At 38.4% G+C, this 16,890-nt stretch overlaps 1 protein-coding gene across 1 annotated transcript; it reads right to left on the bottom strand.

Annotated features, from left to right (window-relative positions):
- Nucleotides 1-4,250: 4,250 nt before the first annotated feature.
- On the bottom strand, nt 4,251-4,757 carry LOC133853893 (uncharacterized). The gene has a single exon (XM_062289914.1). The coding sequence runs from the start codon at nt 4,755-4,757 to the stop codon at nt 4,251-4,253; it is 507 nt and encodes a 168-aa protein (XP_062145898.1).
- Between the last annotated feature and the right edge of the window lie 12,133 nt (nt 4,758-16,890).

Here is a 16,890-nt window from a genome sequence, read left to right as displayed (position 1 = left end):
TCAGAGACCTTCTGCACCCAGATAATTTTCCTTGGATATTATTCCAGGGATCAGGATGTTTAACTTTTTTCCTCCATACCTGCTTAATGACTTCCTTATGGCCTATTTGCTTGGACCAACTGGCCTCATATCTGAAACGTCTACATTTACTCCACTGTATATCCTTAGTGCTAGAGAAGTCCACCATAATTGGATGATGGTCAGACTAACTTCGGGCTAGAACAAACACTTCCACCACATCAAACAACTCATTCCACCCCATAGTTGCTACAGCCCTATCCAATCTTTCCCTCGTGAAATCTCCGCCACTTCTCCCATTGCACCAAGAAAAATTCCGGCCCTGTGAATCCCAAATCAACCAGGCCACTGTCCTCCAGAGGTTGATGAAAGGCTTTCTGATGTAAATTTTAATTGTACTCGCAAGTGCACGAATCGTTTGCAATAAAGGGTTTTGCAAGTGCGAGGTCGATCCCACAGGGAATTGTGTTCTTGAAAACAAATTTATGACTAAATTAATTAAATCTTAACCTAGTTCCAAAAAAAAGTTTGATTTTAATAAATAAAACAAAAAAAACATAAATAGAATAAAACAAAATAAAACAAAAGAAAAGATACTAAGGTTTTGGAATCCACACTCACCAAATCATAGCAACATATTCTCATGTTCATCAACATACATCCAAAGTTCTCACCATACAAATCTTATGTATGTTCTACTATGCTTCAAAAAATCATTAAATCATTCAATGAATCCGTTCTTTGCACAAATTACAAAAGATATCCGGTTTTAACCAAATCATCAAATGTATCCGTAGAACGAAACATAATGAATATCCAACGTTTTGATAAATAAAAACCCAAGCAATCAATTATGTGAAATTATCTCAAATCATCAAATGTATCCTTGAATCACAAAAGATATCCAAGAATCATTCCACAAATTGAAAAGAAGTAAAACATAGGAAAAATTAAACCAAATAAAATCGGATAGTATAAACTTACATGAAAATATTGTTGCTCTTCAATGGTGAGGCTTCATCCTCAACCTTAGTTGAAAAATTAGCTACGCATGGCTATGAAAAATAAATCCTAAACTAAAGAAAAACTAAACTAAAAAGAAAAGAATATATTTGGTCTCTAGCTTCCTACCCTCTTTTTCATGAGGTTTAGAGGTCTATTTATAGGGAGAAAACAAATCCTAGAAGCCCTAGAATTTCTAGAAAAATCGGATGTTAGTCTTCTAGTTTGAGTAGGAAACTCAAAACACAATCCAAGAAGGAAAAGGACTCCAAATTCGTCCAGATTTGCGGCCTTCTATTGCGGGGCACTTTTGGCATAGCAGACGTCCGAATTAGGAAAATCATATTTCATAAGGATTTGTAGAAAATTGAGTTAGCTTTCCAAAGCCACTTGATTCACCTTAATCGAATACTTGAGCTAAAAGTTATGGCCAAAATACTGTAACATGTGCAGAATCTGAATTCTAATCCAATTTTGACTTCAATTAGAGAAATTCCGATTTAATCCTCTCCTTGATTTGATTGAACATACCCACATCCTCTAGGTCTTCTCAACGTGTGCTTTCTTTCACCTTAAAGCTATTGTGTTTCTCTCAATGACCTGCAAAATAATAAAATACCAAAACTAACCAAAAACATTAGAAAATAACAAAACTAAAGGTTTAGTAAATGCAAATTAAGGGGTCCACATATGCAATATTTGACACTCATCACTTGCATTTGACCCTGGGGCCAATGTAGCAAGATGTCTGAGAAGGGACCATGAACCTGGTCTCTTAGCCACTTTAGGGTGGCCATAGAAGCCTGTAAATTTACACTCTTTTGCAGTGCTATCCAACTATAACATAGCATGAATATGCTGTCTACTGTAATTCTGTATTGTAATCAAAATGTCCGACTTCCACATTAGTGCCAGACCTCCACTTTTCCCATGGCTATCCACCACGAAAATTCCATCATAGCCAAGCCTAGTTTTAATAGACTCCATTTTCTTCCTGTTTAGTTTGGTTTCCATAAGGAAGATCAAACTGGGTCTCTTTTCCTTCACCATTCAATGAAGGACTCGAACTGTCCAGGGGTTCCCAAGCCCTCGACAGTTCCAGCTCAATACAATCATTGGGAAAGGCGGGGCTGTGCAACAGCCCCCGCCTGAATTGTTGGATCATGTATGAGGTTAACATCATTGTTCCTACCTTTTTTGTTTGAGCCCGCTTATACCTCCTCAATCATCTTCTCCCCCTTCCTTTTTCCAGCCTTCTCTTCCTCGTGAATCTCCAGACCCGCTTCATGGTGAGTCAGCCATGCTCTCTTCTTCCAGGTAGGACACGAGACATACCCCACCTTGGCTTGAGTGGCTGCATCCCTTTCTTGTTGGGCATGAATGTCAGTGTTTCTTGCCCTCTTTGTCACATTGGGAAGATGACAACTAGCTGCTTCCTTCAAACTTACTCCTTGCGATGCAGTGCTAGAATTTTCTGGAGAGTGTCCTTGCAGAGGAACAGAGCACCCCTCATGCACTGTTTTAGATAAACTGTATTGTGGTTTACTTGAGGGACACGTGTTTTCCATAATAGGGCTTCTAGATGCAACTTTGGGAAAATAGGACGTGGCTGTAGGATCCCAAGCCAGTTGGACTTCGTGCAACCCATCTCCAACCTCTTGCCACCTGATCCGACCCAACTTGGAGTCCCAACTTCCCACATAGCGTGAAGATGGCCCATGAGCCTGACTGTTTTCCAAAATAGCCCCTTGCTTTCCTCCAGCTGGATTATTCTTCATTTATCTCCCCCTCCAGTTGTAACGCCTCTTTCCCCTTCAAGTTGGTAATTTTCATTATGGTCTTCCACTACTTCCGCAACAATCATATTTTCCTCCATAACGGTTCTCTTGTGAATCTCCACTTAAATGAGTTGAGCTGTTTATGGAATCCTCATTACATCTCCGGCTCATCACTCGCCTAGATTTCTTCCCCCATGACTCATGCCCTTTCCGATCAGTTAATGAAGAATCCGGACTTTCCAAAAAAGTACTCCGCCTAGCATGCAGAGTAGGGTTGGGACTGCATTGAACGTTGCCGTCACCGTATCGATCAACGTCTGCAGTGCGATCCTCGGTATTCCCTTCATGTCTTCGTTGATGCCTATGTTCTTGATATGAACTCCACCAACAATTGTGATGAAACCCGATAACAATGATGGTTTGAAACCCCAAGATCGTGTAGACAAGATTTGTTGAGCCTTGACCCGTCACCTAACTAGATGAGAAACCAAGACTATGAAGTATTGAAACGCCATACCAAGAAACCTAAGAATCTCTCAAGAATCAAGGTGATAAGTTTGGTTGTTTGAATGCCACAAGATTAACTTGATAAGTTCAAAAAGTTCTTTCAAGAACGAAGAGGAACACAAGACCTCACAATAATATTAATTTTCTGAAAACAATCTCTACCTACAAAAGTCGTAATGCCCATCTATATACTTGGAACAACCCTCCAAGAATAGGAAAATTCAGAACTACAGCTTTTAAAAACAACACAAACATCAACATAAACAAGTCCCCACATTTTAGGTCTCTTGGACTTCTAGAGGCAGCCAAAATAACTAAATGACTAAATTTAATGTATTTAACATAACTAATCAAGACCAAGTTCATTCCCCTATTTAATATTCTTGAAACTCAACAAGTTCACACCCTTTAATGGTCAGACCAAGCTGGTCATGTTTTTGCATGCTAATTATCCTCTTCAATTGCTTTGATGACATGGACTAAGCCTTGATTATTATTTGAGCCCATCTTAGTCTTTTTAGAATCAGCTCAATTCTCTTGGATTAGCCCATTTAGTGCTTCCTTGAAACGTTTGGCTCTAAGTCTTGTAATTGGGCCACTAGGAAATGACAAAAGGTCTTGTGTAACTTCAGCTCCATTCCCACGTGTATAATCAGCATGTCCAGCTCCTTGGTTTGCATCAGTTCTGCTCTCGATCGCTCCTTAGAATCTTCTCCACCTCGCCATTTACGGAAAACAGGGGGTACCTTAAGCCATGGGCCAAACGGGGTATCTCCCGGTAAGCCTCCATTACTCTGAACTCCTTGAGCTCTACAACCATCTCTACCATGACGAACCACTCCACATTGGTAGCAGAAGTTTGGAAGCTTTTCGTACTTGAACGTAACCTAGATAGATTTATTCTTGATATTGATCTTCTGCCCCTTGTCTAGGGATTCGGTGAGATCAATGACAATATGAACCTGGAGGTACTCCCCCCATGCTTCCTCCCCCTTCACTGACTTCAACTTCTTCCACCGTTCCAACCGTGGCACCAATTTGATGCCCTATTGTCGATCCTATGCAAGCCAGTGGGAGATTATACATCCTAACCCAAAATGTAGCCTTCTGAAAAACCATCTGAGTAGGGGGTGTAAACCCATCAAATTCTGCAATGGCCACAAGGTTCCCATCGAATAACCATGGTCTCCCTTCCATAACATGGAGTTTTTCCCACTCCTGTTCAAATTGTATCAGAAACAGATTTTCTCCAAGCACCTTGAACGAAACCGATCCCAGTATCTTCCATGGACGCAGCATATGGACCCGAATAAGCTCCTTCGGCACCACTCGATCAGCCAGCAATTTACCAACCAGACAGAATTGACCCCTGTTGGCTAGTGGATCTGCACTTTCCTCCCCTATTTGCACTTCCACGTCCTCCTTCTCAGAAAGGGTAAATTTACCCCACATGGTTTGATAAAGCGTCCATGAAGAGTGAAATCTCATCCAGTCAAGAGGTACAGCAACACCAAGAGAAAACAAGAAACAAGACAATGAAAAGTTGATTATACTCTAGACCCAGTGGGGGCTAGATGAAAAGACTTCTACTCTATTTTCCGCAGAGAGCAAAAACAGAGAGAAGGAATTTGAGAATCTAGAAATATCGAAATGCTTTTACAACACTAAAGAGTTAATTAAGTATTAAATTTGAAATGCTTTTTTTTTTTTTTTTTATATGTTCAAAATTATGTGGATTTTTATTTTTATTGAAACATAATAGAAACGTATCACACTAACAATATTATAGATTCCTACTATTAATCCTACTATTAATGCTTTGAAAGGAATAACAAGAATTGAAAAAGTACCTGGATAGAAAAGAGATATGCACAAGAGGACAAAATATGGCGAGATAATACAGTAACCCACAAAAAAATCGCTCAAAAGGACAAAAACGCACAAAAAAAAAAAAAAAAAAAAAAAGAGTGGTGACAAGGATATGCAGCGGCTAGGGTTAAAAATTCGATTTATAACTTGTGGGGTCCCCGTCCGGACGCGCGTTGCCACATAAGCAAGTGGTAAGCCACGCGCGTCCGGACGTGTAACCTTATCGTCCGGCCGTTTGAGCCGAATCAGTTCGGACGCATGGAGAGACCGTCCGGATGCTTCACACTGAAACACAAAAATTGAAGCAAAAATTGCTAAGAATTATTTTTCCTAAAGTTAGCTTCAGAATACACATGTATAATCAACTGATAAGACAATCAAATAGAATCTCAAAACTATACAGAGATATAAAAAAGAGAGTTCAGAGTTCAATCAGAATAAAATTTTCCTGTAGACAGAAAATTTAAATAGATTTCTCAACTCTTGCAATGCATGTGTGTGTGTGAAGACTTTCCAAAATGTATGAATTTCACTGATATGACAAATAGCAACCATATTTTCTAGACAAGAGAGAAAATCAATGAAAGATCAGTAAAAAATCAAACCTTATAAAGTACTAGGGCCTAGCCATCCCCCTTCTGATACGCTCCCCCTAAGATGCAGCACCTAATTGTTTTACTTGTACCATGAAGGACAAGGTAAAGTTTTTACTTACACCATGAAGGACAAGATATAAAGCTAATTCAGCACAGAAGCAGTGAATATAAGAAGCATATAGTACAGAAATCAGAAGAATTACTGCTTGTTTCTTGTTGGTGATGCAACCTAGAAAGAATGCTAGAATTTTTAGGCTCTACGTTTAACTAGCATGTTGGTCAATTTGGCCATCTTATCGAAAACATCTCTCTTATTTAGAATTTCTAGAAGCAAGAAGTCAGAGAAGAAACGATGTACCTTAGGGGAGTCTTAGATAGTGCACATTTTCATCGCATGAGGAAAATAACTATCCACCTTTTACAATCATGGGAAAAACTTGGTAGATATACAGTCATAAACTCTCAATCATATATCAGCAAAATCAATTAATGCACAATGAATTGAGATATTAGGCAAAAATACAAGCAATATCTAACATGCCAAGAAAAGAAAAAAAAAATAAAATTCCCTTCCATTTTCTCCCCCAAGATATATATATATATATATATATATATATATATATGGAAATAACATCATGCTATATGGAAATAACATCATAAAATAAGCATGCAAGGCAAGATCAAATATGTGAAGGATCAAAGTTGCCAATACAAAAAAAAAAACAGTTGCCCGACATGCTTTTTCTGCCTTCCCCAGATAGTACCTGCAATATTCTCTCAAGAAAAGTAGGGGGCAAATAATAGTGATTCCTAATTGCAGAGCAACCCAAGGTATAGCAGTAGAAGAATAAGCAATGCAATCAAACCTGATGCCTTAGGATTAGGAACCAAACCCTAGGCATGAATACCTTCACTGACTAGGTGAGTCCATTCCCCCTCATGGGGTGAATGTCTTCCTTCTTCTTGAACCAAGCTTGCCTTCCTTTGGGTGGTTGTTGGCAGGACTTCATCTGCTGATCCATCCACTGCATCATGTTTTGCATCCAAATAGGTGGCTCCTTGCAGTATAGATCATCCTCCACCTTTTGCGGCTTTTTGAAGTGCTTGGATTTGTTGATCTTGGATTTGCCACTATGATTGGTAGGTACAAATCGCTGCTGAGGCCGTTGATGCTGAAGAGCTTGGCGCCGTGGTGCATTATGCCAAGGGGCTTGATATTGGGAAGCCTGATGCCTTGGTGCTTGATTCTATGGAGCATGATAAGGAGCCTGATGCCATGGAGTCTGATATTGGGTCAGAGGTCTGGTGCCATAATTTGCTTGTCTGGGCACTTCTTTCTTGACCTTTGCTCTCTTAGCTTTGAGGAAGGAGCACTGGGGTTGGATATGCCTACTTAGTCTGCCGTGGTGACATATGGGAGATCTTCTGATGGTTGGTAACTTCTGAGAAGCCGGAACATCTCCATTGATTTTGTCTTTCCCTTTATCCTCAATTGTGGGTGGAGGCTCGGGGACAGGCTTAACAAATACAGTCTTGGAAGTATAGGGAATATCAGAAGGAGGAGCTACATACCCGAGGCCAGTTTTGTCAATCAGGCTCTTCTGAATTGATAGCATGTGAGTAAGCTTTTCATCGGTGACTCTCTCCAATTGTAGTTGTCTCTAGTAGCTTCTCCTCTAGCCCCTGTACCTTGAGCAGTAACGAACTCTTCTCAGTCTGTAAACTGTTCAGATCATGAATGTGCTGCTTGCGAGCTTTCCTCAGCTTTTCAAACTCTACATAGAGGGTTTTATAAGCCTTCTTGAGTTCTTCCCCATCATCACTGTGCTCTGAGTAAGAATCTTCATCTTCTACATGTGGAGCCACAAAGGCTAGAAATTTCTCTTGCTCAGGAACTTCTTCTTCTTCGGACTCATCACTGAGTCGCATTATATGCCTTCCCCTCTTCCTGCTTGAGGTTCCCATAGTCAACTCGGATATGCCCAAACCCTGAGCATTCAAAACATCTTGGGCCACTGGGATCTTTCTTCTCAGCTTCCTCAGGTTCAGATTCTCTAGGGGCCTTCTTAATCTTTTCGGAAAATTTCTTCTCGAATCCCTCATTTCTCATTAATCTTTCGAATTTTTTGGCCAACATAGCCACAACTTTTTCTTCATCCTCAGAGTCGTCTCTAGATGAGACTTCTACTTTGATGCAAACCAAGGAGCTGGACATGTTGATCATACACGTGGGAATGGAGCTGAAGTTGCGCAAGACCCTTTGTCACTTCCTAGTGGCCCAATTACAAGACTTAGAGCCAAACGTTTCAAGGAAGCACTAAATGGGCTAATCCAAGAGAATTGGGCTGATTCTAAAAAGACCAAGATGGGCTCAAATAATAATAAAGGCTTAGTCCATGTCATCAAAACAATTGAAGAGGCTAATTAGCATGCAAAAACATGACCAGCATGGTTTGACCATTAAAGGGTGTGAACTTGTTGAGTTTCAAGGATATTAAATAAGGGAATGAACTTGGTCTTGGCTGGTTATGTTAAATACATTGAACTTAGTCATTTAGTTATTTAACAATACAATCACTTGACCGGTTAAAAATACAATCCCGATCCAAATCAAAAAATTACTCCCACTTTTTGTCACAAAAGGACAAAGGGTAAAACAGAGTAAGGATAAAAGCCATATAGAATTACTCCTCCTAAATGTCTCAGAAGGACAAGGGTAAACAGAGTAATAATATCCAATAGTTAAAATGTTTTAACAACTCATCCACAAAACAGTGTCCCAACAATACCAAAAAAAGAAAAAAAGAAAAAAATTGATACAAAGAAAATCAAGATGCATCAGCCATAGGTGCTGATGTGGTCTATTGTTTACCAAAATATATCAATAATAAAATTAACCACTCGCAATAGAACGAATCCTTGTAGGATAAGGCTATAGAGAGGGTGTCGAACCTCAAGGACTGCGTAGGTATTATTATCAAGCTTTTCGAGATTAAATATAACTTAATTAAAAAGATGTTTGATTTGGTTTTTGTTTTATAAAAAAGAAATACATAAAAGTAAAAGACATAAATTAAAAGATAATAGGGATGAGATAAAGAATAGGAGATTGATTTCACTACTCACCGCATAACAATGGTCAATCATAAATTAACAAGGAAAATTCATACTATGCATGATATAGGACTCGTCTCACTCGAGTAGTCAAGAAATTACCTCTAAAGAATAAGTATAATCCATCTTCAGTTGGCACGGACCGTCCACCTAACCACTAAGATGCGGTACGACCCGTCTTCCCTAGGCATGGACTAGCTACGTCTTTAATAAGATATACACACAATTAATGGAATAGTATAACCCATCTTCGATTGGCACAGACTGTCTACCTAAATTACACTAAACTAGGGTGTAGTACAATCCGTCTTTCCTAGGCATGGTCTATCTAATCCTCTTGATCATATATCAATTAAAACCGTTGTATAACAATCATTCACATAATCATAGAAAATATGAAGGATTGAGTTCAATCAATATAAAAGACTTTCTAAGACAAGATAAGAAATTCATAATGATTGAATATAAACATTAAAATCAATTCTCACAGTTATACAATCATCATGCATAGTGAAAATCTCAAACTCAAATACAATTAAACCATTATTACTTGGAAAGGGCTACATCAACACCCTATTAGGAATTTAGCCGCTCATCATAGTGCTAGGATGACCACCTGCCATGTTCTTCTCCTCTTCAACTTGTCAGGCCTCCAAGAAGAATTTCTGTCTAAATCTAATTAAGCATAAGCCCAAGCACCAAGCACCAAGCACACCTTCTCTTGAAGCTTAGGGGTCTATTTATAGGGAGCACACAAGTCCTAGAAGCCCATGGAATTCCAGAAAAATTGTCTCTTGAGTCTTCTTGTCCAAGTAGGAGATTGAAACTTCAATCCAAGTAGGAAAAGGATTCCAAATTCGGCAAGAATTGCTGTCTTTTATTGTGAGGCAATTTTAGCATAGTAAACGTTCGAATTAGAGAAAAGCTATTTCTGACATATTTGTTGAATATTTTATTAGCTTTCCAACGCCAGTAATTTAATTGCAATCTGATATTTGACGCAAAAGTTATGATCCAAACACTGAGACATATGCAGAATCCAAATTTGAATCAAATCCGATTTTGACTCTTAGTGGAGAAATTCCGATTTAATCCTTCACTTGATTTGATTAAACTTAACCACATCATATAGGTATTCTATTATGATTGGTTAAGCTTAAACATATATCTTCTAGGTCTTCTCAAAGTGTGCTTTAAGCCCAAAATCAATGAAATTAATTGCATCTTTATTTAAAACCTGAAAACAATAAAACAACACAAAATCAAACAAATTACAATGCTAAGGAATTAACATATAGAAGTTAAGGGGCTTGAATGTGCAACATTCAACACTTATCAGGTGCATTGTCCTCATCATCACTGCTGGACGGATGATGATGCCTGATACACTCTTGGATGTCCAGCTGGTTCTGCTCCACACGGAGGTTGATCGAGTGAACCTCCAGCTATAAAGAAGAAAGTGCCAATTGCATAGATCTCATGCCGCTCTGAAGTGCAGCCAAAGCCTCTAATATCTAAGCATGGCCAGCATCCTGCTGTGGAGGTGGAGGAGCAGTTTGAGAAGAGGATTCTGTGGAACATCATCCAGATCATCATGTCTCAATTGGGCTAACGACTTCATCAGCCTCTGCTTGCAGATGTGATCCTGAATCTTCATATTCAGCTCTCTAATGACACAGATGTGATCCTCAATTGGGCTAACGACTTCATCAGCCTCCAAAATAACTCCTAAAATATGCTTGCACAGGCAGAAAGGCAAGCAAAGACAGAAGGCATATACGAACTAAGCCCTCTTCAATATCAGATCACTGTGCCTAGCAACGGCCAGAGGTTGTGCTGGACAATCTTGGCAAGCATGCGGTGTGGGGCAGATAGGGCACCAATCCTGATGGTAGTGGCACGCTCCTCTCCCTGTGGGACATCATGAAAAAAATTCTCTGAGATCGTCCAGAGAAGGAGGTAATACCACCTCATTATATGGACTGCCAGAGATCTGGAGCACATGCACCCTGATCAATTGACTGATAATCTGAGGATCAACAATGATAGTATGCCCATCCACAGAGGACTGAAGAATCAACCCGCGATCATCATGTTTGTGCTAACAAACATGCACCTTCTTGACCCCAGGACTATAGAGCAATCCACCCATAGTTTCCTTTGGTTACCAAAAAAAAAAACATACATTTGCCTTCGATTCTAGCTTACTTTCCTCTCAGCACATGTGATGGACTACCCCAAATGTCAAGGTATTTCATACTGGGCTTTCGCCCCAACCACAATTCGACAAGTGTGTTTAGAACAAATTTGGAAGAATCCAAATTCAACAAATATATTGCAATATCCGGGGAATATCCCAAAAAGAATATAGATAGAGTAGCATAATTCACCATTGCCCTTATCATCTCCAAAAGTGTCATAGTCCTTCTCTTTGCCGCAACTTTTTGCTGGTGTGTCTCTGAATAGGTCAATTGTGATATATTCCCATTAGCTGACAAGTAATCCACTGTCCTTTTATGTTCAAGGGTTCCTAGTTTTTCGCATGGTTCTGCCAGGTGTCCCCCTCTTGGTAGTTCCCTAATTAGGAGGGGAAATGCTAGAATTACAACAAGTGCACAACTCCAAGGCACATTGGGGGGACCTACATGTGTGGGCCCCACCTCAATGTGTCGTGGAGTTGTGCACTTGTAATGCACTTGTAATGCATGTATCACTACTCAATTGGGAGTGTCATTTGTTCACTAACCCTCAGATGCGCACACCTTTTGCCAAGTGTCCCTCATCTGCAGGCTCGCTTTTGGCAGGATTATGGGTGTTCACTACTTCATTAACGATTGCCACCTACAATTGTGTAAGGGACGTAGGGCAGCACACATGTCTTCAGTGTGGCTAAGTCCCATAATTCATTGAAAATATGGGAAATAATTGAGATGACTCGGAGGGGAGTGGTCCTCTGCAATCACCTTTGTTAGGTTTTTAGTGTTCGCAAATTCGGTGTTAAAATTTACTTGATTGTAAGTTTTAGTCTAGTGATAAAGTACGTGACATTACGACATCATCAGAGTTATAAATTGGCAGTGGAATATATTTTTTAATGATAACATATCATAGCTTCTAACAAAAATACTTCAAAATGTATATAAAGAGTGTAATTGAATAATTACACATTAAAATAGTATTTGTGCCACATATGGCACGGATAATTTACAAATATTACAATCATAGCATCATTAATACATATCAACAGAAATATAAATATTGTTCACCGAATATTATATTAATGGACTAAACATAGTAGTCCACAAAAATGAGAGGCATCCAAGCCTCAGACACTGCTACCGAGATCACCTAAAGGTCTAGACAATCCTGATACTCATCTTCTTCATAACCTGTATTAATATATAATATAGAGAGAAATAATAATACAAAAATACCTAGTGAGTCAACTGTTTTCAATAATGATATGATTGCTGATTTATTTAGAAATAAAAAACACAATGCAATGGCAGTTTTATATGCAGAGTCTTATTTATTTAAATAACCATTTTCTTCTAGCATTCACCTTATAGAGGCGTCACTCCAGTATATAAAATCTAGGAAACGTAATTCCTGTCTAACGTGTTATAGGAGATGTTACTCTCGTTTAGCGAATGATAGGAGACGTTACTCCCGTTTAGCGAGTTCTAAGGAGACGTTACTCCTCTAATAATTTATTATCTTTTTGGCACAGGCAGACGTCACTCCCTGGTCCGTAGGCAGACGTCACTCCCTGGTCCGTTGGCAGTCGTCACTCCCAACTCTTTTATAATTAAATTCATTAATTAAATAACAAAATATGCAAATTCTACATGTGCAACCAATTAAATAAAGCAGAAATCATAACATTATGGAAATTCAGCATCACCCTCAGTGAGTAAGAAATACTCAAAGAAGTTCTTTCCTTGTTTCAGAAAAGTGTCTACACAAATATTAGCTGCAATATAATTTAACACCAATAATAGTGAATTAGTACAATCCACTAATTAAACTCATATTAATACTATTTTTATTTTTAACCTTTAAACCTTAACATAATCTCTAACATCATTTAAACATAATAACAGCATATAAAATGATTTAATTATAATGCCACATATTTCATGTGGGCATTATAACAACATTTATTATTAAATAATCAAAATACCCTTTTACATTTAAAAATGTCATTTTCATAAGGATTGTTTTGAAAACACCTTTAATCATAACGGCTATGTATTTATATAACAGTTATATAACTGAGTTTCCTCTAACTGAGTTTTCTTTCGTTTTAATTTTATAGCTACTGGGTTGGGCTCTTGTACATGCAGAAAAATGGAAGAACAACAGGCATAAGGTCCGTGACTTGCGTGGACTGGGCTGGGAACTGAACGTGTGGGCTGAGTCTATCATTCCATATGGGCTGGGTTTTATGAGCTGGGTCCATAAAGAAATAAAATGGGCCCACAAATGTTAGATATCAATTTTCGTCCAAATTAGGGTACTATTTTTCACAAGTGTTTTCATACCCTAAATGGAGTCCAAAAATTATGAAATTTGGAGGGTAGCTAGAGGACTTCGAGACAAGCGTTCTGGCTTTTGAATCAACCAAAATGGTGTTCGTTTGACCCTAATCCCGTTGTTCCAAAGTTTAAGGTCCGTTTGAGTTTTTATTAAATTAAAACTATAAATGCCTCTAAATGAATATTTATCTTCATAAATATTCATATTTATTCTTTTACCTTATTATTAGATCTTAAATCATATTTTAAGATATTTTATTCAATATATTAAAATACGGGTTATTACAGTAGGTGATGGGTCCCATGGTAGGCCGAATCTTAAAGATCCCTTGCAAGTTCCAGATGGGCTAATCACAAGGTCAAGAGCGAAGAAGATCAAGGAAGCAATGCAAGGATTGGTGCAATCCACTTGGGCCGAGTTTGCAAATTTATCGAGTAAGACCCCAACATTCAAGATGGGCTTGAAAGAAGAAGAACTAACTTTAATCCATGTGATACAAGCGACAGATGGGGGCGGCATAGCCTAGTGCTTTAGTGCAAACTCTTTATTTCACTAAGTAAATGGCGTGTGGGCCTATTTTTATGTTTCTATGGTTGTAGGCTTTTGGGCCTATTTATTTAATTAAGAGGACTACTTTTATTAGTTATAGAAGTGTAGTTTAGGATGTTTTGGGCTTGAAGATGTTCAGTCCATGTCTTTTAATTGATTTTTCTTAGTGGGTTTAGGGTTTGATGGAGAGGTTTTAAAAAGACTTGTAGCTGCATTTGTTAGACAAGTTGCATTTTGAATGAAGATTTTGTTCTTCATAGAAAACTTTTCAGTTTTCTCTACTTGTTCTTGATTGGACTAAGAACTTATCAAAGGTAAACCCTTTGTGGCATTCTAACCAAATCTAGGTTCTTGAAACAAGATTTCAACGGGTCTAGATCTTCTTGACTTGATTCTTGGCTTTCTTTGGTAGGTTTCAATTTGATTGTGGGTTCAAGGGAGTTTGATTCCACGGGTTCACATCAGTTGGTATCAGAGCTCAGTTCCAAATCAGGTCTGATTTATCCTTTTTAATTCTTCCATTTGTTTTTTTTTTTTTTTTTTTTTTTTTTCTCTCTCTCTCTTTTTCTTGTCTTAGGCGTGTTCTAAGGTTCTCTAGTCTCAGCTGCGATTCCTTCTTCATTCTTGTTAATTTCGTGTGTTGAATTCAAATATGTGATTTTTACAATTGATTATTCATGTACTTGATTCAAGAATTCAAATTTGCGAATTCTTTAATTGAGTATACAAATCTTTGCTTAAATTTTTCAGTCTTAATTTTTCAGATTTGGATCTTTGCCTTAATTTCCAAATTTGAATCTTCGCTTTAATTTTCTAGATTTGAATCTTTGCCTTAGTTTTCAGATTTGAATCTTTGCTTTAATTTTCCAGATTTGAATCTTTGTTTCGATTTTCCAGATTTGAATCCTTGCTTTAATTTCTATATCTGTAATTTCCCAAATTTGAATTCCCTTTTTCATTAGCGTTTGTCCTTTGTCTACTTCCTGTTCTATAGTTAGCGTATTCAAAGGTTGTTACATATTTATTCTAAAAAAAATTCTGAAAATAGCTGTTTGATATACTTTGCAATCCGAAAATTGAAGTGATTTGGTGTTGATTGATCTTTACCTTCAAAGGAATCAACTGTATCATCTTTAGTATCTTGTTTCCTAATTGCTATTTCCTCGTACAAATTCTTTTAGATCCGTTTCATTTTATTCATTTCTTATTTTTAGAATCTATTGCTGGTTGGAATACAAGGTCGTGTCTTGATTTAATCCAACTAGTTCTTAAAGAACTTGAAAGGGAAAAACAGGTGAGGTGAAAGACCAAAAAAGTGAAAACACAAGTGGAGTGACAATATTTGAGTGTAAACACGTAAGGGAGTGTGTGAGGTTTTACCACTAACATTTTTTGTTTTGTAGTGCATTGAAAATGTCTCATAAGAGTGACTCAACACCTAAGGAGGAGGTGGATAATTCATTCTTTGTATTGCGGGCCATGCAAACAACAATTTGAACGGTTGAACTTGGTGTTGGAGGAGGTGAAGGATAGGATGGATCAGCAAGAAGTAGTGATTAGAAATCTGCAAGGTGAGCGAGATAGGAGGAGACGTGCGCCTAGCATTGAAAATGAGTTTGAGAACAAAGGAGATGATGATGATGAGGAAGACATAGCATTTGAAGTTGGAATGGGTGGAGTTGATAGACCTAGAGGAGGTAGGCGTGGAAGAGGACATGGGAGCATCAAAATGAAAATACTATCTTTCTAAGGTAGGACTGACCCTAAAGCCTATTTAGAGTGGGAGAAGAAAATAGAGTTGATTTTTTATTGTCACAATTATTCAGAGGAGAAGAAGGTGAAGTTGGCAGTAATTGAGTTCACTGATTATGCAATTACTTGGTGGGATAAATTAGTGACCAATAGGAGGAGGAATCATGAGAGACCTATAGAAACATGGGGTGAGTTGAAAGCCCTCATGAGGCGAAGATTTGTACCTAGCCACTACTATAGAGACCTTTACCAAAAATTACAAAACCTTACACAAGGGTTTAGGAGTGTAGAGGATTACTATAAGGAGATGGAGGTGGCTATGATTCGGGCTAATGTAGAGGAGGATCGGGAGGTAGCAATGGCCAGATTTTTAAGTGGTTTGAATAGCGACATGGCCAATGTAGTTGAGTTGTAACATTATGTGGAGGTAGAAGACATGGTGCCCATGGCTATGAAGGTGGAGAGGCAGATAAAGAGAAAGGGGGGCAGCAAGATATACTTCAGTTTCTAGCACTCATTGGAAACCAAAGTGGGATAGAAATGATCAAGCTGTAGTAAAGGGGAAGGCCGAACCACCAAAGGGAAAAGATGAGGGAACTAGCAAGAACAAACCCAAGGTAGATTTCCAACCTTCCAGGAATAGAGATATTAAATATTTTAAATGTTTGGGTTCAGGGCACATCGCGTCTCAATGTCCAAACAAGCGGGTGATGGTTATGCGAGACAATGGGGAGGTGATGACTGATAGTGAAGATGGTAGTGATGAGATACCTGAGTTGGTCGATGGTAGTGATGATGATGGAGTGGAATACCCCGTAGAAGGTGAGTCTCTTGTTGCCAGGCGTGCTCTCAACACGCAAATTAAGATAGACGATATGGAGCAGCAAAGAGAGAACATATTTCATACTAGATGTTATGTAAACAACAAGGTGTGTAGTATGATTATAGACGGGGAAGTTGCACCAATGTAGCTAGTACACCCTAGTTGAAAAGTTGAGCTTACCTTTACTAAAGCATCCTAGACCTTATAAGTTGCAATGGTTGAATGAATGTGGGGAGGTCAAGGTCAATAAGCAAGTTTTGGTGGCTTTTACCATTGGGATGTATAGTGATGAAGTGCTTTGTGATGTAGTTCCTATGCATGCTGACCATATTTTGTTGGGGAG

The sequence above is a fragment of the Alnus glutinosa genome, chromosome 13, assembly GCF_958979055.1.
Source record: "Alnus glutinosa chromosome 13, dhAlnGlut1.1, whole genome shotgun sequence".
NCBI lineage: Eukaryota > Viridiplantae > Streptophyta > Magnoliopsida > Fagales > Betulaceae > Alnus > Alnus glutinosa.
Note: the sequence above shows the minus strand (reverse complement) of the source record. Positions and strands in the feature narration are given on the sequence as shown.